We start from the raw sequence: 16,289 nt of genomic DNA on the forward strand, positions 1-16,289 counted from the left end.
GAGTGGAGAAATGGTGTGGAATGTGTGGATATTAAACCTTCAATCCACACCACAGTTGTGTGTGTAAATAGGAGAGGAGATATTTTATTATGGCTTGAATTTGAAAGCGCAAACCTGCAGAGATGAAAGTAGCACTTTATTTGAAGGCTACATACACAAGGACTTTAATACAACCCCCTAAACACTGAATAAAATATTTATAAAGCAAAACTTGAAAGCTTTCCATCATTAATATCCCTTGAATTAAAGTGCTTATGATATGATTAACTGTAAAACAGCAAAATAACAGTGTAAGGAACATCACTTGACTGGATTACACACTTCAAATGTCTGCTTCAGTCAGAAGTCGTGTCAAACCCAGGCTGAGTCCCAAACAGCTCTTTACTCCCTAAATAGTGCGCTGTGTAAGTTTAGGAATTCTAGCCTCTACAGCCAAACAGGGCACTATTTGTTGAGTGTGGATGTGTCTGAATCCCAAATGACTGTTTCTTAGCTGGATTTTTCTCTGTTGAGCTGCAGGATCCAGTGTTTAAACTCCTATGTAGTGCACTATGTAGGGAGCAGGGAGCCATTTGAGATTCAGCCCCAGTGTGAGACGAGGGGCGCAGCTGGATTGGTGCTAAATAAGACTCGCTGTGGTCATTTGGTGACCAGAAAGTACTTCTAAAGTGTTGTGTTATCACATATTCACTGTTATGCGACAAAAAAGGTTCACGAAATGACCGCAGTATACAGTGATGGACGACCGAACGTTCTCCTCATTCATTATTAAAGCAATAACCCACTTGAGGCTGTACGTTACAGTGATTTTATCATGGGGGAGGAGGTTTTACTCCACTTTGTGTCGTGCCTAAGAACATCCTTCACCGTGTTAAAATCACAGTAACGCTTTAATAAACATCAGTAATCATTCAATAACTGCAAGACATACAATGTTTTATGACGTAAAAGACATAAAGGGCCTTTAAATCAACAGCCACTTATTCCATTTATAACAGTATCATAAAGCAAGTTGAGAGTTACTACAACTATTGTTGTATTATTTTGTAATAGAACTGGTTAACTAAAGTAGAAATATGTAGAACTGATTTATGATCCAAAACTTATGAATGATGCTTCATGACAGTGTTATGAAGGAGACAAATGTCACTTTCATTTAAGAACCTTTATGCCAACATCATTAACTTCATTAAACATCGTCATCTTGCATTTACTGGCATAAGCTGCTTATTATGATAAAGCTGTTATTTAGTGCTTATGCATGCGGTATAAAGTCCCTGTGCAGATAGTCTTCAAATAAAGTGTTACCGAAATTTATGTAACAATTACAGTGGTGCTTAAAGGTTTATGAAACATTTAGAATTGTCTATATTTCTGCATAAATTTCACCTAAAACTTCATCTTCAAAACGTTCTCTTGAGTTTCAGCTCACTGACAGACGTTAGAATTTGCTGGTATATTTCAGAGTTTATTGTTTGATCAATGATGGCAAATCGTTCTGGCCCAGATGCAGCAAAACAGGCCCAAACTATGATACTACCACCACCATGTTTCACAGATGGGGTAAGGTTTTTATGCTGGAATGCAGTGTTTTCCTTTCTCCAAACAGAACACTTCTCATTTAAACCAAATCGATCTATCCATCCACAAAACATTGTTCCAATAGCATGTGATCTTTAGCAAACTGCAGACGGGCAGCAATGTTCTTTTTGGAGAGCAGCGGCTTCTCCTTGCAACCCTGCCACACCACTGTTCCCCTGATGGTGGACTCATGAACAGTAACATTAGTCACTGTGAGAGTGGGCTGTAGTTGCTTAGAAGTTAACCTGGGTTCCTTTGTGACCTCGCGGACTTTTACACGCCGTTGCTCTTGGTGTGATCTTTGTTGGTCGACCACTCCTGTGGAGCGTAACGATGGTCTTGAATTTCCTCCATTTGTACACAAACTTTCAAGCCTCATTGTAAATTAATTACATGATCGTAATTGTATTTAAACAGCACAGCCGTCTGCAAAAGTTTGAAAAAATTACACGTTTTGTTCAAGTGAATATGGCATATTTACACACATTTCTGTGCACAAGTACTATTTATTTGCTGACTTTAACATATTTGAAAAAATAACTGTAACTTTTCAAAAACATTGTATGTTGCATTTGTTTTCCAATTTCATTTACACTTAGGAAATCAACAATATGGAATTTGCGCCCAAAATTTTGCACACAACTTACAAGGACAGCGGCTGCAGCAGGTTGAGGTCAGAGGTCAGGTGAAGAGGGAGTGGTTAAACACTGTTAGTGTTATGACTGTGTGAGTGCACCGACTCTCTGACCGGTATAACCGCAGCTGTACAGTCAGTGAGGGCTTTAGCTTTAGCTCTCCTACACAGCACTCAGAGGGATGTGGCTGAGTTTCCTCTCAGAACTGATTATCTAAAATGACTTCTTCTCTGTCTCGCCCCCTATTTCTCTCTCTCTCTCTCTCTCTCTCTCTCTCTCGCTCACACAGGAGATAAATAAATAAGCCACAGTGACTGGGGGCTGGACTCCCACCGTGCCTTTCACACAGGGAAGGTCAGCTGCAGGTGAGAGACAATAACATCCACAGAGTCTACATTTCACTGCAGAGCACCTCCACATCCACCACCACTCAGCACATCCTGTCTCCACTAACACCAACCCTCTCTCTCTCTCACTCTCTCTCTCTCTGTCCTTCTCTCTTTTTCTCTCTGTATATTTACACATCACACATTCACTGTCATAAAAAAATCACTATGTTTTTAATTATCTAAATATAAACTTTGTACACACTAGCGATGCACCAAAATTAAAACTTTTGGCCAAAACCGAAACCGAATAAAATCAAACAAGGCCAAATACAGAATACTGAACAGTTTTTCAGTGTTTCATTAATTTTGCCACTTTTTTCACCATTGCAGAACTTAAATAGGTGTTTAAAAAATTCCTGCAATTTAAAAATATTTCTTGAACAATGAACATTTTGAACATCTCAGCGGACACACCAACAAAGCACAATATGAGTTAAATTAACAATATGAATATATATATATATATATATATATATATATATATATATATATATATATATATATATATTTGCCCACCCCAGTAAAAGTAAAAATAAAATGTCAATACGACTTAAATAAATTAGTAAAACGTAAATGACCCCCCAAAAATACAGTATGACCGTATTACTTAACGTAAATGATTGAGTAAAGCAAGTATGAATAGCCCATTAGGCCTGTAACTGACTGCTGAAGGAATGTAACATACATCTTCTTTGTATACCAATAAGAAAAAAATGCAATAAAAAGTGCAAAAAAAGTGGACGAACCCACAACAAATAAACAATCCTCCTAGAAATAAGCCTATTTAACCTGCTTCTTCAGGGAAAGTGGCAGATTCTTCCCTATGAAAAGCAGCTTCTCTGCTTTCTCACATAAAAGTCTATTCCTCTCCTCATCGATGACATGAGATGCAGCGCTGAACAGTCTCTCACTGACAACTACAAAGAACAGGAATCGAGAATCGTGTTTTGATTTCAAGTGATGAATTAAACTTGAAGTGCTGTAACTCTTTCCAGATGTGCCCCCTCTTGACCATTCAGCAGAACAATCTGTCTGCAAATGGCCATTCTTGGGTCTCTGCCTCTTTAAAATGCTTCACACAGCCGACATGTCTGCTGCAGAGAGCCTCGCTCCACGCTGGTTGTGTTTTTTTGCGTTGTTGTAAAATTGGGGTTTGTGTTTCTTTAAGGAGGATGCGGGCACTCGCACCGTGAGAAAGACCGAGAAATGCTTGGCTCGAATGCTTGAGACTGAATAAAAGCTGGGAAACTTTAACGCGCCTCGGTGCGACTCGCTGTGGGAAAATAACACGTTAAAGTGAGTATCAGCCTAGAGCAGTTGGTTCTAGCCCTGGAGCTAAAGAGTAAAAGTTCCACTCTGGTTCCTGTCTAGAAGAAGGTAACAGCGTCATTAAGAACGTCATGGCTCGGTATAAAGTATTCTGTCTTTTCACTTATTTGGCTGAACACTGAAAGTGGTTTTTTTTGCCATTTTCGGCCAAATAATTTTGGTTGCCGAATATTCGGTGCATCCCTAGTATACAAATATATAAAATGACTCTACACAATTTCAAACACTGAAAATAATTATAAATAAGCTGTAACAAAGAAATGTTAGATGTCTGGACATATCTACTTGATTTTACTAGAACTTTATTTTGGCTATTAATATTATTAGAACTTCATTCTGGATAATAACTTTATCAAAACTTCATTGTGGATACTAATTGTATTAATTTGATGATCATTCCTGATGTTCTACAGCTTTCTCAGTCATTTTATAATCTTCTGCAGCTCTGTTCATCATTCTGGACACATTTTAGACATGATTTTGCGTTAAGTTTAAGGATCAGGTGTTTATCAGTCTACTGGAGAGACAGTACAGAGTCTCACCTGAAAGGACTGAAGGAATGAGTTGAAGTAAATGAAGACGATCTGAGAGATGTCGTCCTCCCCCGGATTCACAAAGAACAGCATGTATGTGATGCCCAGCAAAGGCAGCAGCACTAACGTGGCCTTCACAGCTTTTCTACAGAGAGAGAGAGAGAGAGAGAGAGAGAGAGAGAGAGAGAGAGAGAACACAAAAGAATTAAGATGCTCTCAACTATGACCACTGAAGTTAAATAACAAATACTTAAGCACCATAACAGTGAACTGAGTTGTGCTCTGAGAGCCGTTTTAAATATGTGAAATGAGCTTTAACTCACTGCATTACTTCAATGGAAATTTCATCATGCTTAATTAAGTCTTAATATGCCGGTAATGGATGAGTAACTACATTATATCCATTTATGATAATTTTTTTTAATACAAAAAAAATCTGCAGCAATTTATTAACAGACGTCTTAATAAGAGATAGTGCTGGACTGTTAACCGGGTCAAACACTTTCAACTTGTAGTAACTTTCTGTCAGAGATGGACGTCTGGTTCCTATCACCACCACTGTGAACAATTGTGACTCGGTAAGTTTCTCTAGAACAGAGCGTTTCACACCAAACCACTCTGAACGACTCTGTTTACATCTCAATTATGAAGAATTGTGGAAAACCCTTCAGAAATCTCCTTAAAGAACATCAGACTGCACATCATGTGCGGTGAAAATGTCTGCAAATGTTGCTAATACTGTCTTTCTGCCCTGTCGTTCACCCCTAAGATGAATGACAACGCTGACACGTTCCATGATGAAACTCCAGCAGCCCAGCCTATGACATTAGCTCAGATTAAGTTCGCCCTCACTCACTGATGGATGAAGCCGCGTGTGGTAAAGCGAAGCAGAAAATCAAACTGTTTAGGAAGACTGAGAGGCGTATCCTTTCAAAGAGAGTGGAAACTCCGTCAGCGTCTGAGTCACCTCTCTGAATCAGTGACATTGACAGGGCTGTCCTGCTCCTCCAGTGTGAGCAGCATACAAACCTACAGCTCTGCTATATTGGCCCCTATTTTTTCTGACTTTCTGACTTAAGCTGGAACAAAGTAATGCCACATTAAAAAAAATACTATCAAAAACTACAAATACAAGGATTTATAGCTGACATTTTACACTAAATCCAATTAAACACAATTTATCTTCATAATGATAAATATTGTCATCTTGCCCAGTTCTATGTGAAGGGCTTCACCATGACTCATGAAGGGCTTAATAATTAGCTAATGAGTGAAATCGGGTATGTTAGAGCAGCGGCCTGTCTAACTCTCAGATGTCTAGAGCTATTATAATTATTATCTAGAGAGACTATTAATATCCGCAAGGCCGTCAGCATTGTGACCGACCCTTCCTATCCCTCTCATATACTATTCACCCTGCTTCACCAATCTGGTATCTGATTCACCAGCACCAGACTCTGCAACAGCAATCAGATTACTGAACGCACTGATGCTCCCCAACATCCAGCTGAACTAATCTAGACCTTCTCCAACATCCACCATAGACAAACCACACACCCCTTTGTCATCACTGCACATCTGCACTCTAAATTTAACTGTGTGACTGTGTGAAAAACTGCTATGGGTCCTCAGTCTTTCTCTACATTTTACAGCAACAATGTTTGCACTAGTTCCCTCATTTCACACATGCTGCTTTGATGCCAATCATGTATACATAAGCTTAACGGACAAAAATTAGTCACCTGTGACTGAAACGTACCTAATACCGCGTAATACCTCCATGAGCATGAATCTGATTTGGCCTGGACTGGACAGGTTTCTGGACGTAGGCGACATCACTGCTCAGCCACTCCTGCATCTAAGAATTGTTCAATTCGTCCAGATTTTGTGGATGCCTTTACAGGTGTCTTACTCGATGTTCCAGGTAGTCCAACAGATTTTCAAGAGGATTGAAAAATCCTGGTTGTCCAGCAGCTCAATGTCGACACTGTGGTTCAAATTTACTGTCACCTCAACCAAATGACCCGTTTCCATGTAATTAAAACACCCCAGAACATCACAGAGCTTGAATCACATCTTGCACACAGTCCTCATTGAAGGCTTCCTGAGGTCTACGATGAATGAATACGATGCCATTCATCATCATTCACATACAGACTGGGATTTTTGCCACTGCTGGTTGACCCATATGACCGTACACTTCGATGCACCAGCAAATTCAGCTACACCTTCACATTGTGGCCTCTGGCCCACCCAAATGCAATCATTCCTTCCTGCCAATCATTAACATCTGCTTTGTGACCCATTTTCCACACATCGAATGAGACATTTACTGCACTATACCACCTCTTCTCAATCTATGAATCCTGTCGCCCCACAAGTTTTTATAGCCCGATATTCCTTGTGCAAACGCCAGCTGCAGGAGCCTGAAGTTACTACCACCTTAAACATGCAAGGTGACTAATTTTTTGTCCAGGGAGCTTATTTATGTGTGACGCCCATTCGCATATACTGTTTTGTTGTGCTGTTTAATTGGATATTCTGCTCTCGTTTCACACCATCATATATCTGCACTCTGTGTAGTCCTGTATAATGTGCTGCTGTTGTGTGTTGCACCATGTAGCCATGTCTCGTTCCGATGTATACAAGTTATACTGAGCAATGACGATAAAGACCACTTGACTTCTTGACTGATAGGGGCAGTTTTGGGGTCTGCCAGCTCTTTCAGGTGGTAACTGGGTAGAGTTAAAATTAATCAACATATATGTGGTCACAAAATGATACATCTGAGACGAAATATGAGAGACGTGGATGAGAGAGGTTTGTTTTTGAATAAGGAGAGGGAGGTGCATTCATGGACATAGTGTTCCAGACTTTTGGAACTCCAAAAGTGTGTAACCTGGAGGGTGGGACAGAAAGCAGATGGGTGTCAGGGGACCAGTGAGAATGTGAAGGTGAGCATGTCTAAAGAAGAGCAGAAGGGTGAGGAGGAGCTAGACCATGCATGAACTTGAAAGCCAAAAGACGTATTATCTACTGTATAGAGAAGCTGACAGGGAGCCAGTGTAAGAATGAGAGTGGGAGTTGTATGTTCTGTGATCTGGTATATATATGAGCCCTAACAGCTGAGTTCTAGACATGCTGCAGTTTCTTCAGCTCACAGGCAGGAGGCCCATAAAGAAAAGCACTGCAGTAGTCAAGCCTGGATGTAATAAAAGCATGGATAAGGATCTCAGCTACAGAAAGGGAAAGAGAAGAACGTAACAGGGCAATGTTCTTAAGAAGAAAATATGCAGTTTTAGTGACGTTTTTAATATGGCCATCAAACGGCAATGCATCAAGAATGACACCAAGGTTCCTAACCATGGGCAACAGTGGACATCACAACATCTGGGATAGACAGGGTGGATTGTCCGGTTTTCTTTAAGGTGGCTGGAGATGCAATTAGTATGACCACATATTTATCATTACTTCATTTTAAGAAATTCTTAGCAATCCAGGTCTTTATATCAGCTAAACTGCTGATCAAACAACAGGGGGAGTCTGTGAACACTAAAGGCCCAAGAACTGAGCTGTGGGGAACACCATGACTAAAACCTTCCAGTGGAGACAAATTGCTGTCTGTTTATTTAATTTAACTGGAAATTAAATAAATGAAGGGTCTACCAAAATAATTCTGTTCGTTAGGATGTAAAAAGCTGAAACTGATCAGCAGTCTCACTTTGGAAAGTTTGATGAAAATGCAGGACCTGAGACGGCCTCAGCCTAAAACCGTGTAGTAGAGACGGAGAGCACGGGGTCATGATTCAGATAAGCTCTTTGAGCTGAATAAGTTTTCTCTTAAATTGATCCTTTCTCCCCAGTGACTCTGGATCACTTTCCATCTCTTCAGCACTTGGCCTTTCAGTGATGCAAATACTCTGTGACATTAAAGTAGGCTGCTGCAGGCAGAGAGAGCAGCGCTCAGCTTATGGAGCGAAACCAAGCCCAACAGCACTTCTGTGCATTTTTAAAAGGGAAAAAAAATCAAGGCGGAACCACTTTTGGGTTCTTCTGTAGGGCAGCGGTTCACAGACTGCACACAGAGCTCACTGAGCTAATTCGATTTATCAGTTGCTTATAAGGACTTGGTGTGTTTGAGCAGGAAAAGCACTAAACTGCAGTAGATGGGTCTCCAGGACTGGGATTGAGATCTTCTCTGTTTTCTGATGCCAAGTAGGACTTTTTCACAGAGCTTCTGTATAAACCAAGGAGTTCTACATCCTCATCTCCAAGTCATTTCATCTTTCTTAAAGCAAGATGAATGCTTTCTTTGGATAAGCAAGTCCTGAATATAGCTGTTGTCGGAAGAAAACCTCATATCTCCAAAATGGTAACTTTACAGGAGAATGAAAAAACATACTCTACTTTTAATATAAGTCAATGGAACCAGATGTTTTTCCAAGTCATTTTGGGTCATTTATTTTAGTCCATTCATCATGAAATTCAGGTACAATGTAAAGGGTAACAGGTATTTTCAAATTATGTCAAAAACTGAAAAACGTCAAAAATGGAGAAACAAGGTTTTTGCCCGACAACAGCGATATGTTGGAAGGGTGGAAATATTAGATTCCTGCTTTAGAGGCTTCTTTGATCTCCTTTAGTTGTCCAATTGGGTTGAGATCTGGTGCAAATGAAGATCATAGCATATAATTTAAATACACTCACATATTCATACTAATCAAACCATTCAGTGACCCCTCATGACCTGCTGTCATCTTGAAAGAAACCACTCCCATCAAGATACAAACGTTTCATGCGATCATCATACGACAGAGGTGATCAGTCAGAATAACTTTGTATTGACTAACAGTGACCCTTCCCGGTCCAAACCAGGCCAACAAAATGCCCCTTACAGCAAAGACAACTCACTGTAGGGGTCAGACATTCAGGCCTGTACTGTTCTCTTGGTGTACGCTGCACATGCACTCACCCACTTGTGGAGACTGTGGTGAAGCATGACTCATCTGACCAGATCACTTTTCTCCACATATCTCCAGACCAGTGCTGATGGTTTTACACCACTGATTACAGGACTGTGACTTTTGGGGAAGCAGTTTCTGATGATAAGTCGAACTTTTTCAAAGAGCTTCTGTAAAAACCTTCTACATCCGAACCTCAGAAAATGTGAACTTCTTATTTCATATGACATCACTTCATACTTCTTAAAGCAGGGGGGGATGCTTTAATCAGAGAAGTCAAGAATATATTGGAAGGGCAGAGATATTAGAACATTCTGGCCCTGGAGGCTGCTTTGATCTACCTTACTGGATGTGGGACACTTTATTAATGCACTGTGACCACAGCTTATATAAGAAACTTCCAGAGAATGCCACAAAGAACCAGCAGAAACCCTTCAGGATGGAAAGATGGTAGGACCCCCACAATTCCATCAAGAACTCACCTGTATTATAGGAGTTTCTGTTCATTACCGGGGCTTGATTTGAAGAGAAATCCTAGAAGATGCCAGATACTCCAGTTAAAAAAAAACAAAAAAAAATATAAAAATCAGCCCCCTAGTAAACCTGCCAAGCCTTCTTTCCCTCCTTTTTGGGTTAATGTGATATCACTGAAGATTGATATCCACTCCATACCACACAGTGTACTCTACTTAATGTCTCATCTGTCATCCCTTTTCCCCTCTTAATAAAAACATTACTCAAAGTTAGAGGTGTAGCAGTTCACTCTTCTCACAGTTTTGGTTTAGCCCTCGGTTTTTTGGGCCATGGTTTGGGTTCTATCACAGTTCAGCACAGAAAAAATGTAACCACTGTAAACTTTTCTTTATTACTATTCAACGTAAGTATTAATGCAAGACATTAAGACATTAAAAAATAAACCAGTATTTTGTGCTGCATCATCAGTTGCTTCAAGAATGGTGACTCTTTCCTTACGATTTCCATTCAGTAACAGCCTCTTTCAGCCTGTCACTCATTTGCTCACTTATGTGTGCTTTAAACTATGTTTTTTTTATTCGGGAGGACTAGTTTTTAATTTCCCATCTCTCAGTCGTGCTTTAACAAACCTCTCTGTTGCTGAGATGTTCAGCTATCGTAACTGTGGATTACCCAGCCCTTCAAAAGTCCCGCCTCTGTTTCGTCAGTCATCTTTTGCACCATGTGTGTACCGAATTCCAGTCTGCTTGAAATTTCATACCATGGTTCAAGCACATTTAACGGCAACTGGAATTTGGTTCTCCAAGCACATTTAACATCAAATGTAATCCTGTCCTGTGGCCTGAGCTCATTTAACAGTGATCGGAATCCTGTGGGTCATGAACATTTAACATTGATCAAAATTTGTCTCTTTATCTCTAAATGATCTCTTAACAGCAATCAGAACCCGTGCTTGAGCTCTTTTAGCACTAATGGGTATTCTGTGCTTTGAGCACATTTAACAGTGTTGGAATCCCATTTTTCAAACACATTTAATTAGCCATCGGAATCCCGTTTATCAAGCACATTTTACAGCGATCGGAATCCCGTTTCTCAAGTACATTCCATAGTGATTGGAATCCCGTATCTCAAGAACATTTTACAGAAATCGGAATCTTGTTTCTCAAGCACATTTTACAGCGATCGGAATCCCGTTTCTCAAGTACATTCCATAGTGATCAGAATCTTATTTCTCAAGTACATTCCATAGTGATTGGAATCCCGTATCTCAAGAACATTTTACAGAAATCGGAATCTTGTTTCTCAAGCACATTTTACAGCGATCGGAATCCCGTTTCTCAAGTACATTCCAGAGTGATCAGAATCTCATTTCTCAAGTACATTCGATAGTGATGGGAATCCCGTTTCTCAAGCACATTTTTCAAGGATCGGAATCCCGTGTCTCAAGCACATTTAACAGAAGTCGGAATCTTGTTTCTCAAGCACATTTTACAGTGACCAGAATCCCATTTCTCAAGCACATTTTACAGCGATCGGAATCCCATTTCTCAAGCACATTTTACAGAAATCGGAATTCCGTTTCTCAAGCACATTTTACAGTGATCGGAATCCCGTTTATTAAGTACATTCCATAGTGATCGGAATCCCAATTCTCAAGCACATTTTACAGCGATCGGAATCCCATTTCTCAAGTACGTTCCATAGTGATCGGAATCCCATTTTTCAAGTACATTCCATGGTGATCGGAATCCTGTTTCCCAAGCACAATTTACGGAAATCAGAATCTCGTTTCTCAAGCACATTTTACAGCGATCGGAATCCGGTTTCTCAAGCACATTTTACAGAAATCGGAATTCCGTTTCTCAAGTACATTCCATAGTGATCGGAAACCCGTTTCTCAAGCACATTTTACAGAAATCGGAATCCCGTTTCTCAAGTACATTCCACAGTGTTCAGAATCCCATTTCTCAGGTACATTTGATCGTGATCAGAATCCTGTTTCTCAAGCACATTTAACAGAAATCGGAATCCAGTTTCTGAAGCACATTTAACAGCGATTGGAATCTTGGGGTTCAAGCATATTTAACCGCAACCAGGATCCTCTTTCTCAGGCACATTTAACAGCAATCGGAAGCTGTTTCTCAAGTACATTTAACAGTGATCGGAATCTGTTTCTCAAGCACATTTAACAGCAATCGGAAGCTGTTTCTCAAGTACATTTAACAGCAATCGGAATCCTGTTTCTCAAGCACATTTAACAGCAATCGGAATCCTGTTTCTCAAGCACATTTAACAGCGATCGGAATCCCATTTCTCAAATACATTCAATAGTGATCAGAATCCTATTTGTCAAGCACATTTAAACAGCAATCAGGATCCTGTTTCTCAGGCACATTTAACAGTGATTGGAATCCTGTGGTTCGAGTTCACTGCATTTAACAGTGATTAGAATCTCCAATGTGAAATGGCCACATAGCAAACGCCATGAATCCGTGTATAAAGCCTGCATGCTCTGTGCTTTTCTATCACTATATAAAAGAAGCTCAACTCTGCCTTTATTGCTGGTTGCACTGCGACAACAACAACGTGATTATTAAAGCAGAAGAGTACATTAAATCGCAATGACACCTGCTTTTTATTTAGGCATAAAAGGATTAAAGCTACAACTGATTGCTCAGATAGATTTGAGGAAGGAATACAACAGCAAAACAAGAACAAACGACTCACAACCTATTAGCTGATTCACAGATGGTCTCAGTGCCAGATAATGTGCTAACCTGCGCAAACCCCTGGTAACAGAACTAATGAATCATTCACACTAATAAGCAGGAATTACTTTTCTCAGGAGGTTTACCAGACACTCTTTTAAACCAGACACACTCCATGTGAGCTCAGCGGCTTCTTCAGAGCTCAGGCTCCACTCAGGAGGGTCTGTAATCAATCTGCTCCACTGAAAACAAACTATCCCTCCGCTGAAGAGCTGCTCCCAGCCTCCTGATACAGACGTGCGGCTCCTTGTACCCTGTGGGGAATCAGTGCTACACTCCGAAGCCATGGGAACGTTTTCTTTACCCACCACAGCTTTACGTAACTCTATTACCAGACATTTTCAGCACACTCCACGAGTTCCGCATCCTCATTTCAAATAAAATATACGTCGTATATACTGTAAGAAAACCTCTCATCTCTAAAACAGCAGCTTTCCAAGACAATATGTCTAGGCTTGTCAATGTTTTGGCCTCATTATCACAGTCAAACCCCAGTCACAACATCAAGCAGGCATTTTCTTTTAGCTCCAAACTGTCAAGAGGGAAGAGAGGTAAAGGGTCAGCTTTCAACTTATATTTAGAAGCTGAAGTGATGGCAGAAACACACTCAGATTGTTAGTCTCAAATCCGAAAGGGATTGAGGTGAATTTAAGGATTTAAATCACTTTATTTTGAAAACTTTACCCAAACAAAAGTATAATCAGAACATCAACAATAAAGAAATGCTTGTGAGGTGAAATAGAGCAGTCAAGACCACTCTTGTTGATTCTAATGCTAACCATACACTAGAAGACTTTGAAAAGACTTTTGAAAGACTAAAGTCTGACTCCCTCTCACATCTAAAGACAGTGTCATGTTTTTTAGTCACAGAATATGATTTTGCAAAGACAAGGAATCTTGCAGTGTCACTATTTACAAGACTGCAACTAGATTTGTGAGATTACTCTCCATCATGCACCTGGTGGGAATTTACAAGCAGATAAACACTTTTCCTTCCACTCTGTAGTGGTACAGATGGGAAGATACGTTGGCTGGGCATGTAAAGATCTGGGGCTTAGCCCAGTTCACTGTAGAACTGTGTACTCTGGCAGATCATCACCCAGAATTTTAATTAACCTGAAAAATGTGCAGCTACTTTTTTAATTTGATATAAAGATTTACTCATCAACACAACATGCAGCGATTCAGCAATGGTCGATTGTGTGTCATGAACTAAACCATAAGAAACAAACAAACAAAATAAGAAACTGCTGTAACAGAAAACAGAAAAATATAGAAAACAATTGATGATTCTTCAATAATGGCATTCTTAAAGTCCTCTGCACATGTCCTCACGTGTTACAGGGTCAGTGAACCTGAACTATTAAAGCAGTCAGTTTACATTTTAAGTTAATATGATTATTGTATTGAATTGCCGTTTTTTACAGAGATTTCAGGCAGTCATGCCTGCATTCTCTCTCTCTCTCTCTCACGCGTGCGCCCCTGGCACGTCACTATTTGCATGAGCCAAGACTTAAAACTCACGATAATATTAAACACGGTTGATTTTGTCGCAGCGTCAAGACGAGAAAAAGACTGACTCAAGACCGTCATCTTGACCACCTTATACCAAGCGATCGAGATGACGCGAGCGCGACGTGACTCTAACAAGACTCTCGTGATTTTATTCCGACATGGATATCTGTCTGCGACAGTGAAATCGCTTGAAAAGTCGTTTGGTGTAAGGCCGGCATGAGACAAGTCCAAGACTATGACCAGCCGCAAAATGGTGCTGAGACTAAATAAAGGCTAATGCTAACCATAGACTAGAAGACTTTGAAAAGACTTTGGTCTTTCAGAAGTCTGACAGCCTAAAGACTGCAAATAGATTTTTCAGACTATTTCCCATCATGCACGTAGTAGAAATTTACAAGTAGAGTAACTCGTTCCTTCTCTACGCTGTAGTGATATAAATAGGAAGATGGCTGGGCAAGATTTGCGGCTCAGCTCAGTTCACTGTAGACCTGTATACTATGGCAGATTTGATTAATTAACGTGTAAAATGTGCAGTTAGTTTTTCTATTTAACAAAGATTTACACATCAACAAAACATGCAGCGATTCCACATCGTTTATTGGATGTTATGAACTAAACCATTAAAAAACAAACGAGCAAAATAAGAAACCAATGAAACAGAAAGCAAAAAAAAAAAAGAAAAAAGATGTTAGGCTTCTTCAGTAATGCCATTTTTAAAAGTCCTCTGCCCATTTCCTTGCATTACTGTCTGTGTTTACATGCAAAGATTGTTGCCAATCTGACTGAATACATTCTGATTACAGATTAAGACTGAGGTGTTTATTCTCACTCTACTCAACAATCTGATGGAAATCTCTGTTTACATGCTCACAAAAAGTAATCAGATCCAAAATGACGCGCATGCACAGTGTACCACTTAGTGTAGACGTTACCATGACAACCAGCGTCACGTGAGTCCAGTCAGAGTGAGATGAGCAGCAGTGAGCAGCGCTTGTGTTTTTAATCCCTTTAAAATGATGTCAGACTCAGGAAAACGTCCTTCACATGTCCTTATTAAAGAAGGCCGAGAGGAAGACGTCGTGTTCTGAGACACATAAGCTGGACGTCCGTCCCACCGCCGTCTTTTAAAGATCAGAGCATAAACTACATGGTCGTATTCTATTCTGATTGAGCTATTAGTCGGATTATTAACGGATTTTTAGGCTACTGTTACGCTCAGTGAAATGTTAAAACAACCAGTTTACATTTTTAGATTAATATGATTTTTGTTTTAAAGTGGAGCAGATTTGCCTTTTTACAGAGATTTCAAGCTCCCAATGCATGAATTCCCTCTCCCTCTCTCTCGCTCCCCCTCTCTCTCTCTCTCTCTCCCTCTCTAGCACCATGTGCATATGCTCGCCCGCTCACTCTGTCTCGCTCCCCTGGCACGTCACTATTTGCATGAGCCAAGAATTTAAACTTACGATAATATTAAACACGGCTGATTTTGTCGCAGCGTCACAATGAGAAAAAGACTGACTTAGAACAGCCATCCTAACCACCTTACACTAAACAGTCGAGGTGACGCGAGCGCGACGCTACTCTAGCAAGACCCTCATGATTTTATTCTGACACTGGAAATTTGTCTGCGACAGTGAAATCGCTTGAAAAGTTGTTTGGTGTGAGGCCGGCATTAGTTTAAATGAGAGTGAGACCAAAGATAAACCAGACTGTGCATGCCTATTCAGTTCAATGGGATGAAAAGGGGCTACAGTCTTGTGTCACCCACTTCGCCCCGCCATATGTTTCCCAGGGCCATAAGAACAGCAACCTGTGTAGGAGGATCTGGTGACTGGCGGAAGAAACCCAAAACAAATCATTCAGCAAATCCAGCAATCACAAAACTGGCCACACATATGTTGTAATCCTGAAGGGGAAAAAATAACCACCATATTCTGAAAAAGTGAAACAGAATTTCCCACTGGTGTAAATGGGGCCCAAATCTCTGTTGTCTGCATAAACAGGGAATGACTTCCCCCTCCCTCCTGTCAAAAAAATGCAAATGTTGTACACCAAACAGTTCTGAATGAATCCACCCAACGCGTGAAATCAATGTCCAGTACAA

General features: G+C 40.3%; 1 protein-coding gene across 2 annotated transcripts in view; it reads right to left on the minus strand.

Moving 5' to 3' along the window:
* The window catches only part of LOC118826726 (corticotropin-releasing factor receptor 2), a 178,005-nt gene that overhangs the window by 11,968 nt on the left and 149,748 nt on the right, over positions 1–16,289 (minus strand). For both annotated transcript variants that reach the window (XM_036597775.1, XM_036597776.1), the window contains one exon: positions 4,477–4,612. In XM_036597775.1, coding sequence (XP_036453668.1) covers positions 4,477–4,612 — 136 coding nt within the window. The remainder of the gene's footprint in view (positions 1–4,476; positions 4,613–16,289) is intronic.

The sequence above is a fragment of the Colossoma macropomum genome, unplaced genomic scaffold (genome assembly GCF_904425465.1).
Source record: "Colossoma macropomum unplaced genomic scaffold, Colossoma_macropomum, whole genome shotgun sequence".
NCBI lineage: Eukaryota > Metazoa > Chordata > Actinopteri > Characiformes > Serrasalmidae > Colossoma > Colossoma macropomum.